This window comes from Anopheles funestus, chromosome 3RL (genome assembly GCF_943734845.2).
Source record: "Anopheles funestus chromosome 3RL, idAnoFuneDA-416_04, whole genome shotgun sequence".
NCBI lineage: Eukaryota > Metazoa > Arthropoda > Insecta > Diptera > Culicidae > Anopheles > Anopheles funestus.
Window position 1 is genome coordinate 38,482,552 of NC_064599.1, and position 13,875 is coordinate 38,496,426.

Here is a 13,875-nt window from a genome sequence, read left to right on the forward strand (position 1 = left end):
GACACGGGACCGTTTTACGGGTGCGGTACGGAGTGAATGTAGCAGAAGGGAGTTAAACATTAAACAACGCAAACAGGGTACGGAAGCTTAGCGAGACAGGTAAAAAAAGGCAGGATGCTGTGCCAAAAACGGGCAGGTGAATGCGTGTAATGGCGACGGTGGACTTGGTGGTTGGGAACAAAACTAGGCAGCAGCACCAATAGTACCAACAACGACAACAGCAAAACACACGTACGGACACACTGAGAGCGGTTGACTGTCCACGGCACGGTTGAGATTTGCACTGGCCCAGCTGCGTCTCCCGTGCTTGCTGGATGCTTGATCGTGCTGGCAAATATGCTGTAACTGTGCCTGCGGTGCGTGCTTAAGGCCAGTTCCAACACAGCATTTTGTAGTAAAGCTTGTTGTACGGATTCATATGATCGTGCGCACTTTCATATAATATTATGAGCGGATAATCACTAACAATTCAATTTTAAATCGGCTCATTTTACACAAACTCTTTTCTCATATTATCAGTTTACGGTATAGAGGTTTACTAAAACTTAAATCTCGAATATTGCGATCGTTTAATCGTGTAATGTTTAGGGTTGTACTTGAACCGTGCTTTAGCTGGAATGGTACGTGCGATCACACAACTACATAGGCAATCGTGAAGATCAACATCTACATGGGTGTGTACCGTAGACAGGCGTTGACAAATGTAAGGCTACACCATGATCGATGGCGCTTAGTAATACTTTATACGCTTTGTCAAAAATTGGCATTTAGTTGTTTGTGTTTACAAAACCTGTTTTTGTAAAACTTGAATTGTTTGATCTGTTGCAGAAGGAAAAATTACATCTCTTCGACATTTAAACGAGCCTAGACAATTCTTCTCTTGCACTGTAATATTACAGCTCGTCTCAAAATGCCCATGGGCAACTTTCGTTTGTATACAAACAGTGTCACACCCACACGAACACAAACTCGATTAAAACAATCGCATTCCCTTTACTGCCACACATACAAACGTCCATTCAGCTGTATACGCACACCGCTCGTAGACTTGTGTGGCAACGTAAAAACTACTTGTTGAATTCTTAAACCAAACATGATCTCGATCGTATAAAAGTCGTGCAAGAGGTGGGGAATATAAGACGCAAAAAAAACAAACGCACAATCAATGCTACTTAGCTGAAGTGCGGCATTTCCTGAATAGTAATCACCAAACTAACTGTGATAAAGGTACAGTACAACATGCAGGAGCCTATTTTTTGTGTGAAAAAGGTGTGAAAATGGGAAAGATGAGCCGGCAGTTGCTAGACTGGACATCAACAGAGAAAAGCGCACTCTCAGCGGGTAAGTCGTCGTCGATCGATGCAGCGGAGTTATTTACACTTTACATTGCCATGCACACGGAACCTGCATCGTGACGTGCATTCAAATCACACGTCATTCGTGTTATACACTTTCAATTTGGATTGGGTGATGCTGTCGCTACAACGGCAAACAAACAAAAAAAGGGGAACATTCAATCAGGGTATAGCTGTCCACCATGTTTCCTTTTTTTTTACCGCCAGGCGCATGGCGTGGATATTCGTCGCAAATAGGTTTTGCCCGTTGATTGTGGTCGCCTTTTCGACAAGTTCATGATTACAGAGTAATAAATTTAACATTAGCGTCAACATTAACTGCGAGAAGGTAATTTGGCGGAAGTTGCTTTTTTGTTTCATCGTCAATATATTGCAGCACGTGCGGCTTTTGTGCCAGCTTTTGAATGGAATTGGGTTTTTTTTTTCGACAGCAGAAGTTCGTTTTATTCTACGTCGAGTCATTAGAGCACGAAACAGTTAAAGATTGGCACAAAAATTAATCAGAATAATTATAAATGGATAATATAACAAGAATGCTGTTGGATTAGCAGTTGGATTAATTGTAATTTTAAACATATGTAGGTTAGGAATTGAAAAGCATCAAAGATTCCGCAACAAATTTCTTTAACTAAAATAAAGTTATTTTTTAACAGTGCGAACGTCATATAAATAATCGTATTTCGTATTGTTATTACATTTTTTCCTTGCAATGCTCATTAAACGCATTCACAGTGCACCTCGCATCTGCTGCAGTATCGGCCTTGTTAAAGCATTGTGACACTGCAACCGATGAACCAACATACGAGATCCATATCAATGCATTCCGGTCCCGGTGCACCATAACGGTTGAGCAATTGCTGGAGAAATGAAAGCCCCAGTAGCCCCACAGTAACAACACGTTCCGTGGCTTGATTTCTTTATTACGGCTGTCGGTACTTTTCCGTGCCGAATGTTGTTACACTTCTGTGTACGAGGCTGCATTGTTATCATCATCTTGGACAGATTGATTGGTCCAGCCGGTAGGGTTTCTTCACTTATTTGATGCTCTATTGCTTATTTCCGGATCTTGTTTCGATAAGGGCAATCCTGTTTTTTTTCTTGGTATCCCGATCCACCGGTTATTTTTGGACGCGTTGGATTGAGTAAGAAGATAATATTCATCGCCCGTGTCGTAAAATTGAGCGCAATTGATTTAATGGAAAGGGGACGTCAACTACTGTAGGCACTTATCAGTGTGAATACTGTTATTAATATATATTTACGCTTTTTTAGGGTTTTTTTTTTACATTGTATTTGACTTTTATTCAACCAAATGCACAGCTTTCTCCAGAGCTTCCGTAGAGGAAAACGTAAGTGGGTTTACATTGTGGTATGTTTATCTCATGAAGGGAAACAATAGCAACGGCAGGCGAATAGTAGACAACAATGAGCATCGTGTATATCGCACAAACGTGAAATTATGCAGATGAGTGTAGCATGAGCACTTTTACAACTTAACTTTTTACCGATTGTAGATGAATTATACCTGTGGGGGGACTATAATTGTGAATTAATCAAATATTTATTGTTTTCCATGTTGTATCGTTTGTTTTTCCATTTTTTTTATTGTTGTGAATTCTATTATTGTGCCATGGGAAAATAATCAAATTTTTAGTGAAATAAAATGTCTGAGCAATTAATTAGCAATCAATTAGGAACAAAGTTATGATTAAATCAAATCGATACAATTACTAGAGCGCGCGAAATATGGAAATACGTATCTAACACACGGTTCAGTAGCTTAACACAAAGGAAGTTAACTAAAATGTATTCTTTTGAGCAAATACATCCATTGTTGCTTCATTTTCAAACGACACAAAGAATAAAATTTAAAAAAAGCTTCCCTAGACAAAAATGCTCAATGGCATGAGTTGCCATAAAAAGCTCCGAATGCATTTCAAATTATGGAAAACGTTATTTTAGCAATTATACAAAGGAATATGTTATTATTCGCTAAAGTTTATCCCTTTTGTATACTTTTAAATGCTTTGAAACGTACGACAAAATAGCAAATATTTTAATAAAACTAATAAAGAAAGCAAAGTTTGTCAGACGATTGTCAAACTGACATCCAACCCTGGACCATTTTATAGCGCACATCTCACTCACACTACTACTGCGCGCATACGTGAAGATCTGTCAAACTTATTTTTCCTTATTATTACCAACTCAATTTTCGTGATTTTTTCGGTCAGCTGCGAGGATATCTCGCTTCGGGTAAATTTTGATTCCCCTGCATGTACAGGGCACAAACTCAGTTGCAGATATTTGAGTGTTGTAGCAGACTATACTTCATATTTCAAATTTTATAATACATTGCAGTTGAAGCAGTCACTCCGCGGCATCATGGTTGTAACGAAAGATACGTTCCTGCCAACGGAGGAAGAACTTACGGTGCCGGAGATCAACCTATCCGGACCAGCACTTCGTGCCGGTGCTTTCCATATGGGAAAGTACTGTGAGGCTCAAAATAATGTAAGTGGCGCAGGGCTGTGGCGGGCACCGAACAACCAGCTAAATTATTCCCGTGAAGGGACGAACTGTTCCGGGGTTTTGTTATATAATGCTCAATCATAACATAACCTGACCGTTCAAACCGATAACTTTGTTTACATCGCCAGGAGTTCATGTTATGCCGCCAAGAATTGGACGACCCGAGGGCGTGTGTGAATGAGGGCAAAGCGGTCACCAACTGTGCGTTCGAGTTCTTCCGAAAGCTAAAGAAGACGTGTGCTCAGGAGTTTACGCAGTACGCCAACTGTCTCGATAAAAGCAGTGGCGATTTGAATTTCAAGCAGTACGTGCTGGAATTACGCTCGTTGCAAAATCCGTATTCGCTAAAATGATCTATTTGATTGCAGCTGCCGCAAGACGCAGGGCGTTTACGATAAGTGTGTTCTGGACAATATGCAACTGGAGCGTCCCGATTATGGATATTTCTGCCGCGCTAAGGTTCACGCCACGGAACGTCCTCCACCACCGAAGAAAGAGAAAACGGTATATCCGGATGCGACACCAGGATTGCCGGAAGATTATCCTCGACCTGATGCCAGATACGGATCTCGCTTCCATTGGCTGAACTAGAGGAGGCTATGGAATGGTGGAGGATGGATGCAGATGACGCATGTTTGATTTAGCTGAAATGGTTCTTGGTAAATTGCAAAACGGTTCAGTGTAGATATGCAACGAGAACGAATAGTCCCACAAACAATGGTGCGCTAGGACACAGACCAGCAACATCTGGATCGTTTCTTTAGCTTCAGTAAAAACATTTCCTAAACGAATGAACTGCTTGCTGTCCAGATAGTACGCATAGAAACGAAAGAACAATAGTTGGTTGTGTTCGATCTATCTGAGGGACATAAAAAATTCAGCAACCTGTGACAACCGCATTAGAAAAAAACATTGCTTTGAAAAGAAAATTGTTTCCCTTCGGGAATGTGATTGACAGCGCCTGTTATCATACCATTCATATCTTAATAAGACTGTTCCTGTCCGATGCTAAATGTTCTTAAACCGCTAATAGTTTCCCAATACACGCCATCACCGCAAGAGATGAACCATTTATATTTCTACTACATTTTAGGAGTGATAAACTTCCGATATGACACAAGAAGGCAAACATTCACCAGCAGTAAGACGATCACAATGCTTAAAGTGATGGTTCATTTGTTTGTACCGAATGCGGTGCTGCTGTGGATTACCATAATCGGTCAAACGGGAATATGGCTTACCGTGCCTTCGGTCCATATAACCGTGTTTTTCTTGCGCATCACTTTCACAGTGTTAACGATGAACGTGAACATACTGTTAAACTATTATTTTACCGGTAAAAAACAGATGGCTCTGTTGAATGAGTGCCAGGCACATTTTCGTGCAGTTAAATTCTTCAACGAAGCCGGCACAAAACCTTCGTTTCGTGGTTCACAGATCGCGCTGGTCATTTTCTTGTTGCACTATATCAACTATGAACTAAACCAGTACACGTACGTAGTGCTGTACAACGAGAAATGGCCTGAGTTTACATTTTACGTCATGGTTTACTTTATCGAAATGATAACGGTAATGAATGTGCTTTACTACGATTCTGTGATCGACGTGATGCGTGAAAGCGTGCGGATGGACTGCATGCAATTGACGAAGTGCATGGAGCAGAATCTTAAATATGGGTCCGGTAGTTTGGGCGATTCCTATTGGTGGCGTACGATCGAACATTTTTACAACCGTGTGCTAAGCACTCATAGACAAAGGAAAGATTATTGTCGAGCGTTTCGCTTGCAGCTAGCGACAAGCGCACTGACCACGTTCATTGTTTCGTTTTCCATATTTTACACTAATCTGAACAGTATCCTCTCTTATAAGCACGAAGGCTTACTAGAAAAATATAAGCGAGTAACCGAGAGTTTGGGGTTCTTCTCGCAGTTGGGTGTTGTGCTAATTATTTGCCACCATGCTACCAAGCTCAACTGTGAGGTACGGTGTTTGTTCTACAGTACATATTACAAACTGTAAAGCACCAAATGGTTCTTATTTCAGCAACGTTGCTTGGCGCGTTTAATTATTGAAGCTCAGTCGAAGTTGACAAAACGCTCATCAAACATGGTAAGATTACTTCAGCATAACCTGCGTTTTCCATTTAAAATGGTGATTGTAATGTTTTACATCCATTTCCAGAAACGTGGCGATATGTATAACAGCAGAATTTTTATTCTTCAGCATGAGATGAAAATTTCACCTTACGATCTGTTTGAAATCGACATGGAGTACTTCTTTGGAGTGAGTAAAATTGACGAAGGGGATAAGCTAATATGAGTAATTGTGTATAATTTTCATTTCGTTGTAGATGGTGGCAGCAATCATTACGTACCTGGTGGTATTGCTTCAGTTTCGTGATATCGAATTTGGTTGAGTTCACAGCGCATAAAACCATCACATTAAGTCCTCCACATGGTTCACACGGTTCAATGTACAACTATAACGATTTATTGCCTTGTTCGTGTTATCTTCTACGAATCGGGGTAATAATTGTTTGCTGCTTCACAAGTCAATGGCAATTAGCACCGTACTTTAGAACTTTTTTAGCTTCGCTAACTTATTATTGCGCTGTAGCCCCATTCGTCTTAGCTTTCGCCAGTATGCTTTCGTGTTGGGATCCATTTCTTCGAGCGTAAGTGGGGCACCTACATGTAACTTCCACAACCACTCGGGATATTCTGTGTCTGGTTGAATTTTTACATCTTCACCCTGTTTCATTATGTTACTGCCGCACACATAATTTACCAGCCGTGCTGTGTCTGTTTCGACGGGGATTACTTTTTTCTCCACCGTTGGACCAAGTTTTCCAAGTTTTTTCTTTTTCGATCCGCCCAATGCACCTTTTGATGGAATAAAAACATAATAAGCATTTAAAGGTTCCAGAGAAAACGCTTTCGGTGTTCACCCGTACCGCCAGCCTTTGGTGTTGCGTAAGTTCGTGTGGCGGTCAGCTGTAGAAAGCTGCGTCTGAACAATGGAACCAAACTTCCGATCAGGCCACTCATCGTGTTCGGTTTACGCACAATATATTAGGTGAAAGTGTACTTTCAAGCACTTATTTTAGGTTAAAAGTATCTACAAAAACGCTCTTCGTTTGTTACAGCCGGTATTGTTTTGATATTTTCTCGTGTGTTGTGTTTATAGGTGCTGTCAAAATGACAAGGTTTAACTAGTAAGGTCGGAAATGACATGCATAAGGTGAATATGGGTCGGGTGGTGTTTGTGAAAAACGTTCACCCACGACATGACCGGGTTTCAAATCTCATCCGGTTTGTCCTCCCGTAGCAAGGACTGACTATCCGCCTACATGGTAAAAATAATTCTAGTAATCAAGAAACGGCATGCATGGCAATAGAGATCGTTAAGCCAGGAAGAAGGTGAATATCGATGTATTTCCTCCTGCAAATGGTTTTCTTCAGATGTCATCAATAATTTTCACATCATCAGCTTGCAAAGAAAAATTTAATTGTTTGAAACGCTGTGTATTGAAATGTATTCATATCCCTATCTGCCCTTCAGATCTGATTCTGCATTTGCACCATATATGTTAAAATATAGATATCACATAGAGCGTACATCGATTTGAAAGTTTTGTAAAACCCGACAAATGACAAGCAATGTGTATCTTCTTTCGCTAAAATGCTATAAGAAGATTAGTCTCGTTGTTTCTTAGGACATAGGACACTATCATCAATCGTTGATACCAGTTTAGCTGCTTCCAGTAATAGATGCTCGTATTGGCCATCGCGGTGTGTCTGTTCCGGTCCCTTTAATGCATATTTTTCGATAAACGATTCCACAATGGTACGCTCGAGTACAGAAAACTCCAGCGTTGCGTGCCAAGTGACGAGTGCAAATGGACGGTCTTTGTTTGGGAGCTGCGAAGGTGTTATCACGTGCCGATAAAGACAATCCTTTACTATATGCTTTAATTCATCCACCTGCAAAGGAAAAGGAAGATGTTCAAGTATGTGGAACTAGTTGTTTTTGGGTTTTGTAGTTGTATTGGCGGGATGTCGCACTTGTTGCTTATTGGCGCATGGATGGTAGAGTGCAATTACTGCCCCGTGCTCACTACTGTGTAGCCATCGCTGTGGAGGAACATATCTGAAAATAAAAACAATCAGGTGTCATAAGAACTATTTTGAGTACATAGCTGTGTAAACACTAACTTGTATTCCCCATACTTCGGCCAAAGCGGACGGTGCGTTCCACTGGAAGAGAACAATGGTACACATTCATGGATTACTATGAAGATTAAAACATTCATTGAAATCGAAGAACCTGCATACTTACTAAGTAGGAATCCGTTCCACATATTCTATGCTACTGTTCATACACCGATGATCGGCCACGTACGCAGACGGTACATTGTGTTCCGTGATAACAGCATCCATGTTGTAATCGCCTTTGTAGTCCGCTTTCGGCTCTAGACACATATAAACTGTAGAATGCGTCACATTGTACGGATCGAAATCCATCGCCAGACCGTGCTTCGCATCATCACAATCCGGATTTTCAATTCCCATGGCAACTCGCGACGATTTTTTCTGCTTGACTTCGTCTACCGGAAGTTCATTGGCCACTGTTTTCACTGTTTCGGTTCCACCTGCCTCCAAGGCAAGTGCTTTTGGTGCATTGGGAAACCATTGTCCTGCCCAATCTGTGAAGGAGGAATTATTTAAAGCAATCAATTGAAGCGAACAGTGCGATTGATGGAGCTTCCTACGCGTGTAGGTTTCTTACCTTCAGCAGCCTGTACATAGAATATCAGCGTAATAGCTAGCGCTACCCGCCGGAACATGACTACGATAGGCGATCGAATTGATGTTTAAAGGTGAGTTAAAACTTTCTTTCCTAACTACAAACAGCTGCTAGCGACGATTACACTTTTGTTGACATGTGTTATCAGTCGTGCGCGTCATCAAAACATGTTTGGCCTGCTGGTTTTCTCTTCTTCTTGTAAAACACAGTTGCTAAGCTTTAATTGCTTTTTAAGGACACACTTGCGCTTTATATAAATATGAATGGATCGTCCTTTTAATGATTCTGAGGTATTATTTCACGGCTTTTTGGATATCTGGATCGGTAGTGAAACAATTTACAACAAAAACAAAAAAAATTTCCAAGCTGAGATTTGACATTTGGTTTGTTTGGTCGGTTGGGCTAAAACATGCGATTCATTTCTACAGACTGCTTTCAGCAATACAGAATTGGCGGGAAAGCTAAATCGGTTTCAAATTTAATCTGTGCTGAATTCAACCATTATCGCCATCGCGATCAAATTAGAATGCATTCGAGAGAACAAACACAAAACACACTAATGGTAATCTGGAGGAAAATTCGTTATTTATTTCATTTTAGTCTGTAAGCTTATTGCAAAAAAAGTTGCATAAGTCACAAGTTGCACAATTCACGCGTGCTGTGGCACACGCCCGCATTCGGTGACTATAGTGGTAAACTGCGGATGATTTACGTGCTACAAGATGTGTGTATCACTGACACGGTTGTGAGCGAATAAATTGGACAGTCTACGTGAGGACACGTATGAAAAGGAATTTCTAGAACACCTCTGGGCCAAAGGTTCCAGGTCTGATCGGCAATGGAAGGGTGTTTGAAGTTCATGAAATAAATTTGACCAAACGTGGCAAAGAATGTCGTTGATTTCTTTTGATTACGGCTCTGGGGAAAGCTTTAAACGTGCTGTTATAACTATGGACAAAGACGTACAATTTGTCCAAAAACTACTAATTAATTAAATGATTTTGTAGTAATATCATCGCTTTCTTAAACAAAAAAATGAAGACATTTCAAAGATTTTTTTTTTATTATTAAATATCTCACCATAGAACCGTTTTGTCCACACGAAGTTTGTTGCGGATCCAACGATGATTTTGAAGCACACCTTCGGTGCCTTTTTTGGAACCCAGTCCGGCTCGCTGGCAAATCGTCCCATTCAGGCACGATCAAATTGAAATTGAACTATGAAAAGAAGATGGTCGCAAAATTGCGCCCACGAAAAATCGATCCAGCAGAATGGGTAGAAATGGTGGCGCGTGGGAAAAGGTGTTGAGCAATAATTTGAAATGAACAGTTACATGTCTTCTCCGTCCCTGTGGTTGTTACATTTGGTTTTGCCCTGTGATACACCAGACAGTAAATTGGTGCTTGTTCTCTTGCTGTCCTGTGCAGATGAACGTAGACAATTTTCTTCCAATCGAGCACGTGGCCATCGTGGGCAAGGTGTAAAGATGTAGATGGGTAGATTTTTACTATGCTGTTATGAATGGAATACCCACACAGATTTTACGACATAATGGGTTGTGTGAAAGAAGTGGTAGAAAATGAAATTTGTTGAATTGGTCCCTTTGCTCATATATGCGAACGATACTGTATCTTACATACTGTATACGGATTGAACGTGTCTCTAATGATACTGCGTTCGAATTGTTGTCAAATGGTAATTTCAGTTTTTGCTATTTAAATTTGTAAGCCGTTATATTTTTCACAAGAAATGTTCTTTTTTTCTATTGTTTTTGAATCTTTTTTTTGCTTTAGTGTACATAAGACATTAGTTTTTTATTTCGTTCCAGTTTTAATTTTTCGGACAAAATAATGAATTCATTTCACTTAAGCCAACCATTACAAAATGCAATCATACAAATCCACTTTTCCCTACATCCAAAAAACCATTCTACATTCCCGTCCTTTGCACTACACGTCTGCACCACCTTGTTGACAGCCTCATTAATGGTAAATCTCGACCCATGCCAACGGTACGTTACCTTCCGCTGTGCATAATGAAATCATAACCCTACCGGAACGCGAACCATCCGACGAATGTTGTGAAGATTTTCGCATTAAGTATAGCATTCGGCGTTACGGCATTCGCCGCATCCTGTGGCAGGTTTGGGTCGGTGGTCTTCCTTGCACGGAACGTGCACGATTTACCGTTAAACTCGGAAACGGGAATGCTGAATGATGGGAAGAGGAAACATTCCACCGGCGACGTAAATTCCGTACCCTTCCTTACATTCTGCTCGCCGGCTCGCGTAAGACCGGTCGGTCGGGAGTAATTTCTTCCCCGGTACGTAGCTCCCTCGTACCACACAGCCACCCAATGGACGAGTAATCTGATTAAAAAGTATTCAGGCACCATCGTAAACTTTTCATACCGGTGGTCATGGCCGTACTTTTGGTTCGTACCACGAACCACGAACAGGGTAAAGATCAGTGACGTGTACTACAGTTTAATACAAAAAAAGCAGCTCCGCTAGACTCATTTTTGAAAGTGAAAGGGCACTGTTCACTTTTTGAGTCTCCAGAGACGAAGCGTGGTTAAAAATATTCGTGGAATTCATCAAACCCCACGGACAGCGGAAAGGCGCGGTAACATTTAAAAGAAAAGCAAAAACTAACTTCCGGAGATCACTCCTTATTCCCAAGTGTCATTGGATCATTAGAGCGAACGAAAGAGGTTGCATGAAAAATGGAAGAAATTTCAGACGGCCCAACATTTGACCGAATTTTGGGGAAAAGCTTTATTCCAGAGGGTGGGAGTAATTTTTTGCTGTTCTTTCCACGTTCCACTTTCCTAGGAGGTGGAGCAGGTAGAACTTGTTCGGAATTGTTCAGAATAAATTAGGCGAAAACGTTGCAGGATGAAATATTATCTTGCACAGCGATGGAGTAAGTTTTATTGTTGCTCTTTAATTGTACATTCCTGCGTTTTTCTGATGTTGAAATATATGTTTGGGTTGGCTTGTTTAAGAGAGCATAAAGCGTCCATACCAACAAAGAGTTGAAATGTAGGGTAGTTTACAGTAGTTTTAAGCCAAGTGAGAGTTAGTTCTGCATTATTTTCAAGTTGAAATAGATTATGTTTAGGTAGTTCTGGAATACTTTCCAGCTGGTGGAATTTTGCATACAAAGCTTTTCGAATGTATGATTTGAAAATGCTTTAAATTGAATCAATTTCACCAAGCAAATTATGCAATAAATGGGTAAGATTACAGATCTATAAAAATCATGTTTTAGTTCAACTTTGTGCAGGCACATGATCGTTTCTTTCTCTCTCTCTCTTTTTCTCTCTTTCTCTCTCTCTTTCTCGCTCTCTTTCTCTCTCTCTCTATCTCTCTCTCTCTCTCTCTTCTTGACATGCTTATCGTCGAGCACGTCCAGAAAACATCGTCGCCAATCCGTTTCCAGGAAACTCGGTCTAAGGCTGCAGCCCTTCATCCGATCCATCCATCCGGGGGCATCCGAGGGCTGCATCCGATCTCCGACAGGTTTGACTCCAGCTGGTCCAGCCAACGAGCTCGCTGTGCTCCTGTCCGCCACATGCCGAACGGGTCGCTGACGAACATCTTCCTGGTGGTGCAGGAGTGCGGCATCCTCATCACGTGCCCCAGCCATCGTATAATTCGGCTTTAGTCATGATGTCTCCACCGTAAAAAAAGCTCAAGTAGCACACATCGTTAAAGGTAGACCTTAACACCCGCCGTACGAGAATATGCGAGTGCATTGGCGTCCTCCGTTAGCATAGTCCAGGACTCGTATCCGTAGAGCACTACCGGACACTTCTGGATCTAGTTCTGGAGTAGTTTGTGGATCCCGTAGTAGGCACGATTTCCCTGAACAATGCGCTTTCGGATTTCGCTACTTAAGTTATAGTCAGAAGTTTCGATCGTACCAAGGTAGCAGAACTCCTCTACCACCTGGAGATTGTCGTCGTCAACTGATATTCTGCTTCCGAGTCTAGTTCTATCATTTTTAAATCGTTCAGCGGGCAGGTACTTTGCTGTTGTCGCAATGATCCTCAATCCAATCCAATCGACCTCGCATTTCAATCGGGTGTACGCGTCGCACACCATCGCAGATGTCCCTGCGATGATGTCCATGTCATCCACGAAGTCGAGAAATTGGAGAGAACGAGTGTAAATCTAGCCCCGGATGTCGAAGGTAGCGCTTTGCATGACACCTTCGCATGATCTTTTTTTCTTCGCATGAGTCATATTTTTCTAAAAGTTTTGGTGGATTTCTAGTAGAAATTATGATTTTATAAAACAAAAAGAAATGCGTTAAAAAGAAAAAAGGTTATTGTTGCAGCCTGATGTTGCAGACGGATGTTGCGGCCGAGCTAAGTAGAGACCTTATCCGCACGCTCGATGTTGTCTGGGAACTGACAGCATCCGATGCCTAGCGATATAGTCGTCTCTGTCTCTCCCTCTCGCTCGGCACGCACTTACATCCCGCGATGTAATGGGAATCGGCCTGGTGTGTGTCCTAGTCGTCAAGCCGAACAGACGTGGTTCGCTGTATCGTTGTTGTTTTAAGATTACGTTTTTATATGTGTTTTATTTATTCGCATTGTCCAATAAAGTTTAAGTTTTACCCTTAAAACACAAAAGTGGCGACGAGTTTTAGTGGAAACGTGCAACGAAAAGCAGTGAAACGCCGCAGAATGTCCAGCCCAGAAGAGACACCAATCATCGAGGAACAACGCCGTCTCTCACAAAATGGGGTCCTTAACGCCGGGGTCATCCACCTCCAGCCAGCGCAGCACGCGCCATCGGATCCATCGCCGTTGCAACAAACGCTGCAGCTTTTACAACAGCAGCTGGCACAGCAACAGCAGCTATTATCGCAGCTCCTGCAGCAGCAACAACAGCAGCCACAGCCACCGATCCTCGAGCAGCAGCTACCTCCGAAGCCTAGTAATCCGGAGCTGATACTGGAAGCCCTTGCGGGCAATATTAGCGAATTCCAGTATGATCCAGAAGCAGGTCTGACCTTCGAAGCGTGGTACGCACGGTACACCGACCTGTTCAGGGAGGATGCATCTCGTTTGGATGACGCCGCCAAGGTTCGGCTCCTGGGACGCAAGCTGGGAACCGCCGAACACGCCCGTTTTAGCAACTTCATTTTGCCACGTGCACCGCGTGAT

The 13,875-nt window shown here is 41.9% G+C and overlaps 5 protein-coding genes across 10 annotated transcripts in view; 2 read left to right on the top strand and 3 right to left on the bottom strand.

The window, feature by feature from the left end:
- The window catches only part of LOC125770114 (PTB domain-containing adapter protein ced-6), a 31,709-nt gene extending 31,344 nt beyond the window's left edge, over nucleotides 1-365 (bottom strand). The window contains exon 1 of one of the 4 annotated variants that reach the window (XM_049439419.1): nucleotides 236-365. The gene's annotated coding sequence lies outside the window, so the exon portion shown is untranslated. Of the gene's footprint in view, nucleotides 1-197 lie in introns of all 4 variants that reach the window. The other 3 variants (XM_049439416.1, XM_049439418.1, XM_049439417.1) reach the window with 3 other exon arrangements.
- A 3,113-nt stretch (nucleotides 366-3,478) lies between these two features.
- On the top strand, nucleotides 3,479-4,682 carry LOC125770123 (NADH dehydrogenase [ubiquinone] 1 alpha subcomplex subunit 8). Of its 2 annotated transcripts, none has more exons than XM_049439434.1 (4): nucleotides 3,479-3,611; nucleotides 3,717-3,869; nucleotides 4,016-4,191; nucleotides 4,256-4,682. In XM_049439434.1, the coding sequence occupies exons 2-4, from the start codon at nucleotides 3,741-3,743 to the stop codon at nucleotides 4,476-4,478; spliced, it is 528 nt and encodes a 175-aa protein (XP_049295391.1). In that variant the 5' UTR covers nucleotides 3,479-3,611; nucleotides 3,717-3,740; the 3' UTR covers nucleotides 4,479-4,682. The 2 variants fall into 2 exon arrangements, with proteins under 2 accessions (XP_049295391.1, XP_049295392.1); XM_049439435.1 differs by lacking the exon at nucleotides 3,479-3,611 and adding an exon at nucleotides 3,612-3,633.
- A 108-nt stretch (nucleotides 4,683-4,790) lies between these two features.
- Nucleotides 4,791-6,343, top strand: LOC125770118 (uncharacterized). 2 transcript variants are annotated; one of them, XM_049439427.1, is made up of 4 exons: nucleotides 4,791-5,867; nucleotides 5,931-5,996; nucleotides 6,069-6,170; nucleotides 6,238-6,343. In XM_049439427.1, the coding sequence occupies exons 1-4, from the start codon at nucleotides 4,893-4,895 to the stop codon at nucleotides 6,301-6,303; spliced, it is 1,209 nt and encodes a 402-aa protein (XP_049295384.1). In that variant the 5' UTR covers nucleotides 4,791-4,892; the 3' UTR covers nucleotides 6,304-6,343. The 2 variants fall into 2 exon arrangements, with proteins under 2 accessions (XP_049295384.1, XP_049295383.1); XM_049439426.1 differs by having other exon boundaries at nucleotides 5,931-6,170.
- Nucleotides 6,344-6,354: 11 nt separating this feature from the next.
- On the bottom strand, nucleotides 6,355-7,069 carry LOC125770125 (39S ribosomal protein L54, mitochondrial). Its single transcript, XM_049439439.1, has 2 exons — nucleotides 6,841-7,069; nucleotides 6,355-6,769 (listed from the first exon to the last, which is right to left on the bottom strand). The coding sequence occupies exons 1-2, from the start codon at nucleotides 6,932-6,934 to the stop codon at nucleotides 6,462-6,464; spliced, it is 402 nt and encodes a 133-aa protein (XP_049295396.1). The 5' UTR covers nucleotides 6,935-7,069; the 3' UTR covers nucleotides 6,355-6,461.
- Nucleotides 7,070-7,390: 321 nt separating this feature from the next.
- LOC125770122 (uncharacterized) lies at nucleotides 7,391-9,081 on the bottom strand. Its single transcript, XM_049439432.1, has 5 exons — nucleotides 8,676-9,081; nucleotides 8,226-8,592; nucleotides 8,102-8,143; nucleotides 7,952-8,036; nucleotides 7,391-7,870 (listed from the first exon to the last, which is right to left on the bottom strand). Exons 1-5 carry the CDS (start codon nucleotides 8,731-8,733, stop codon nucleotides 7,583-7,585), a joined length of 840 nt encoding a protein of 279 aa, XP_049295389.1. The 5' UTR covers nucleotides 8,734-9,081; the 3' UTR covers nucleotides 7,391-7,582.
- Between the last annotated feature and the right edge of the window lie 4,794 nt (nucleotides 9,082-13,875).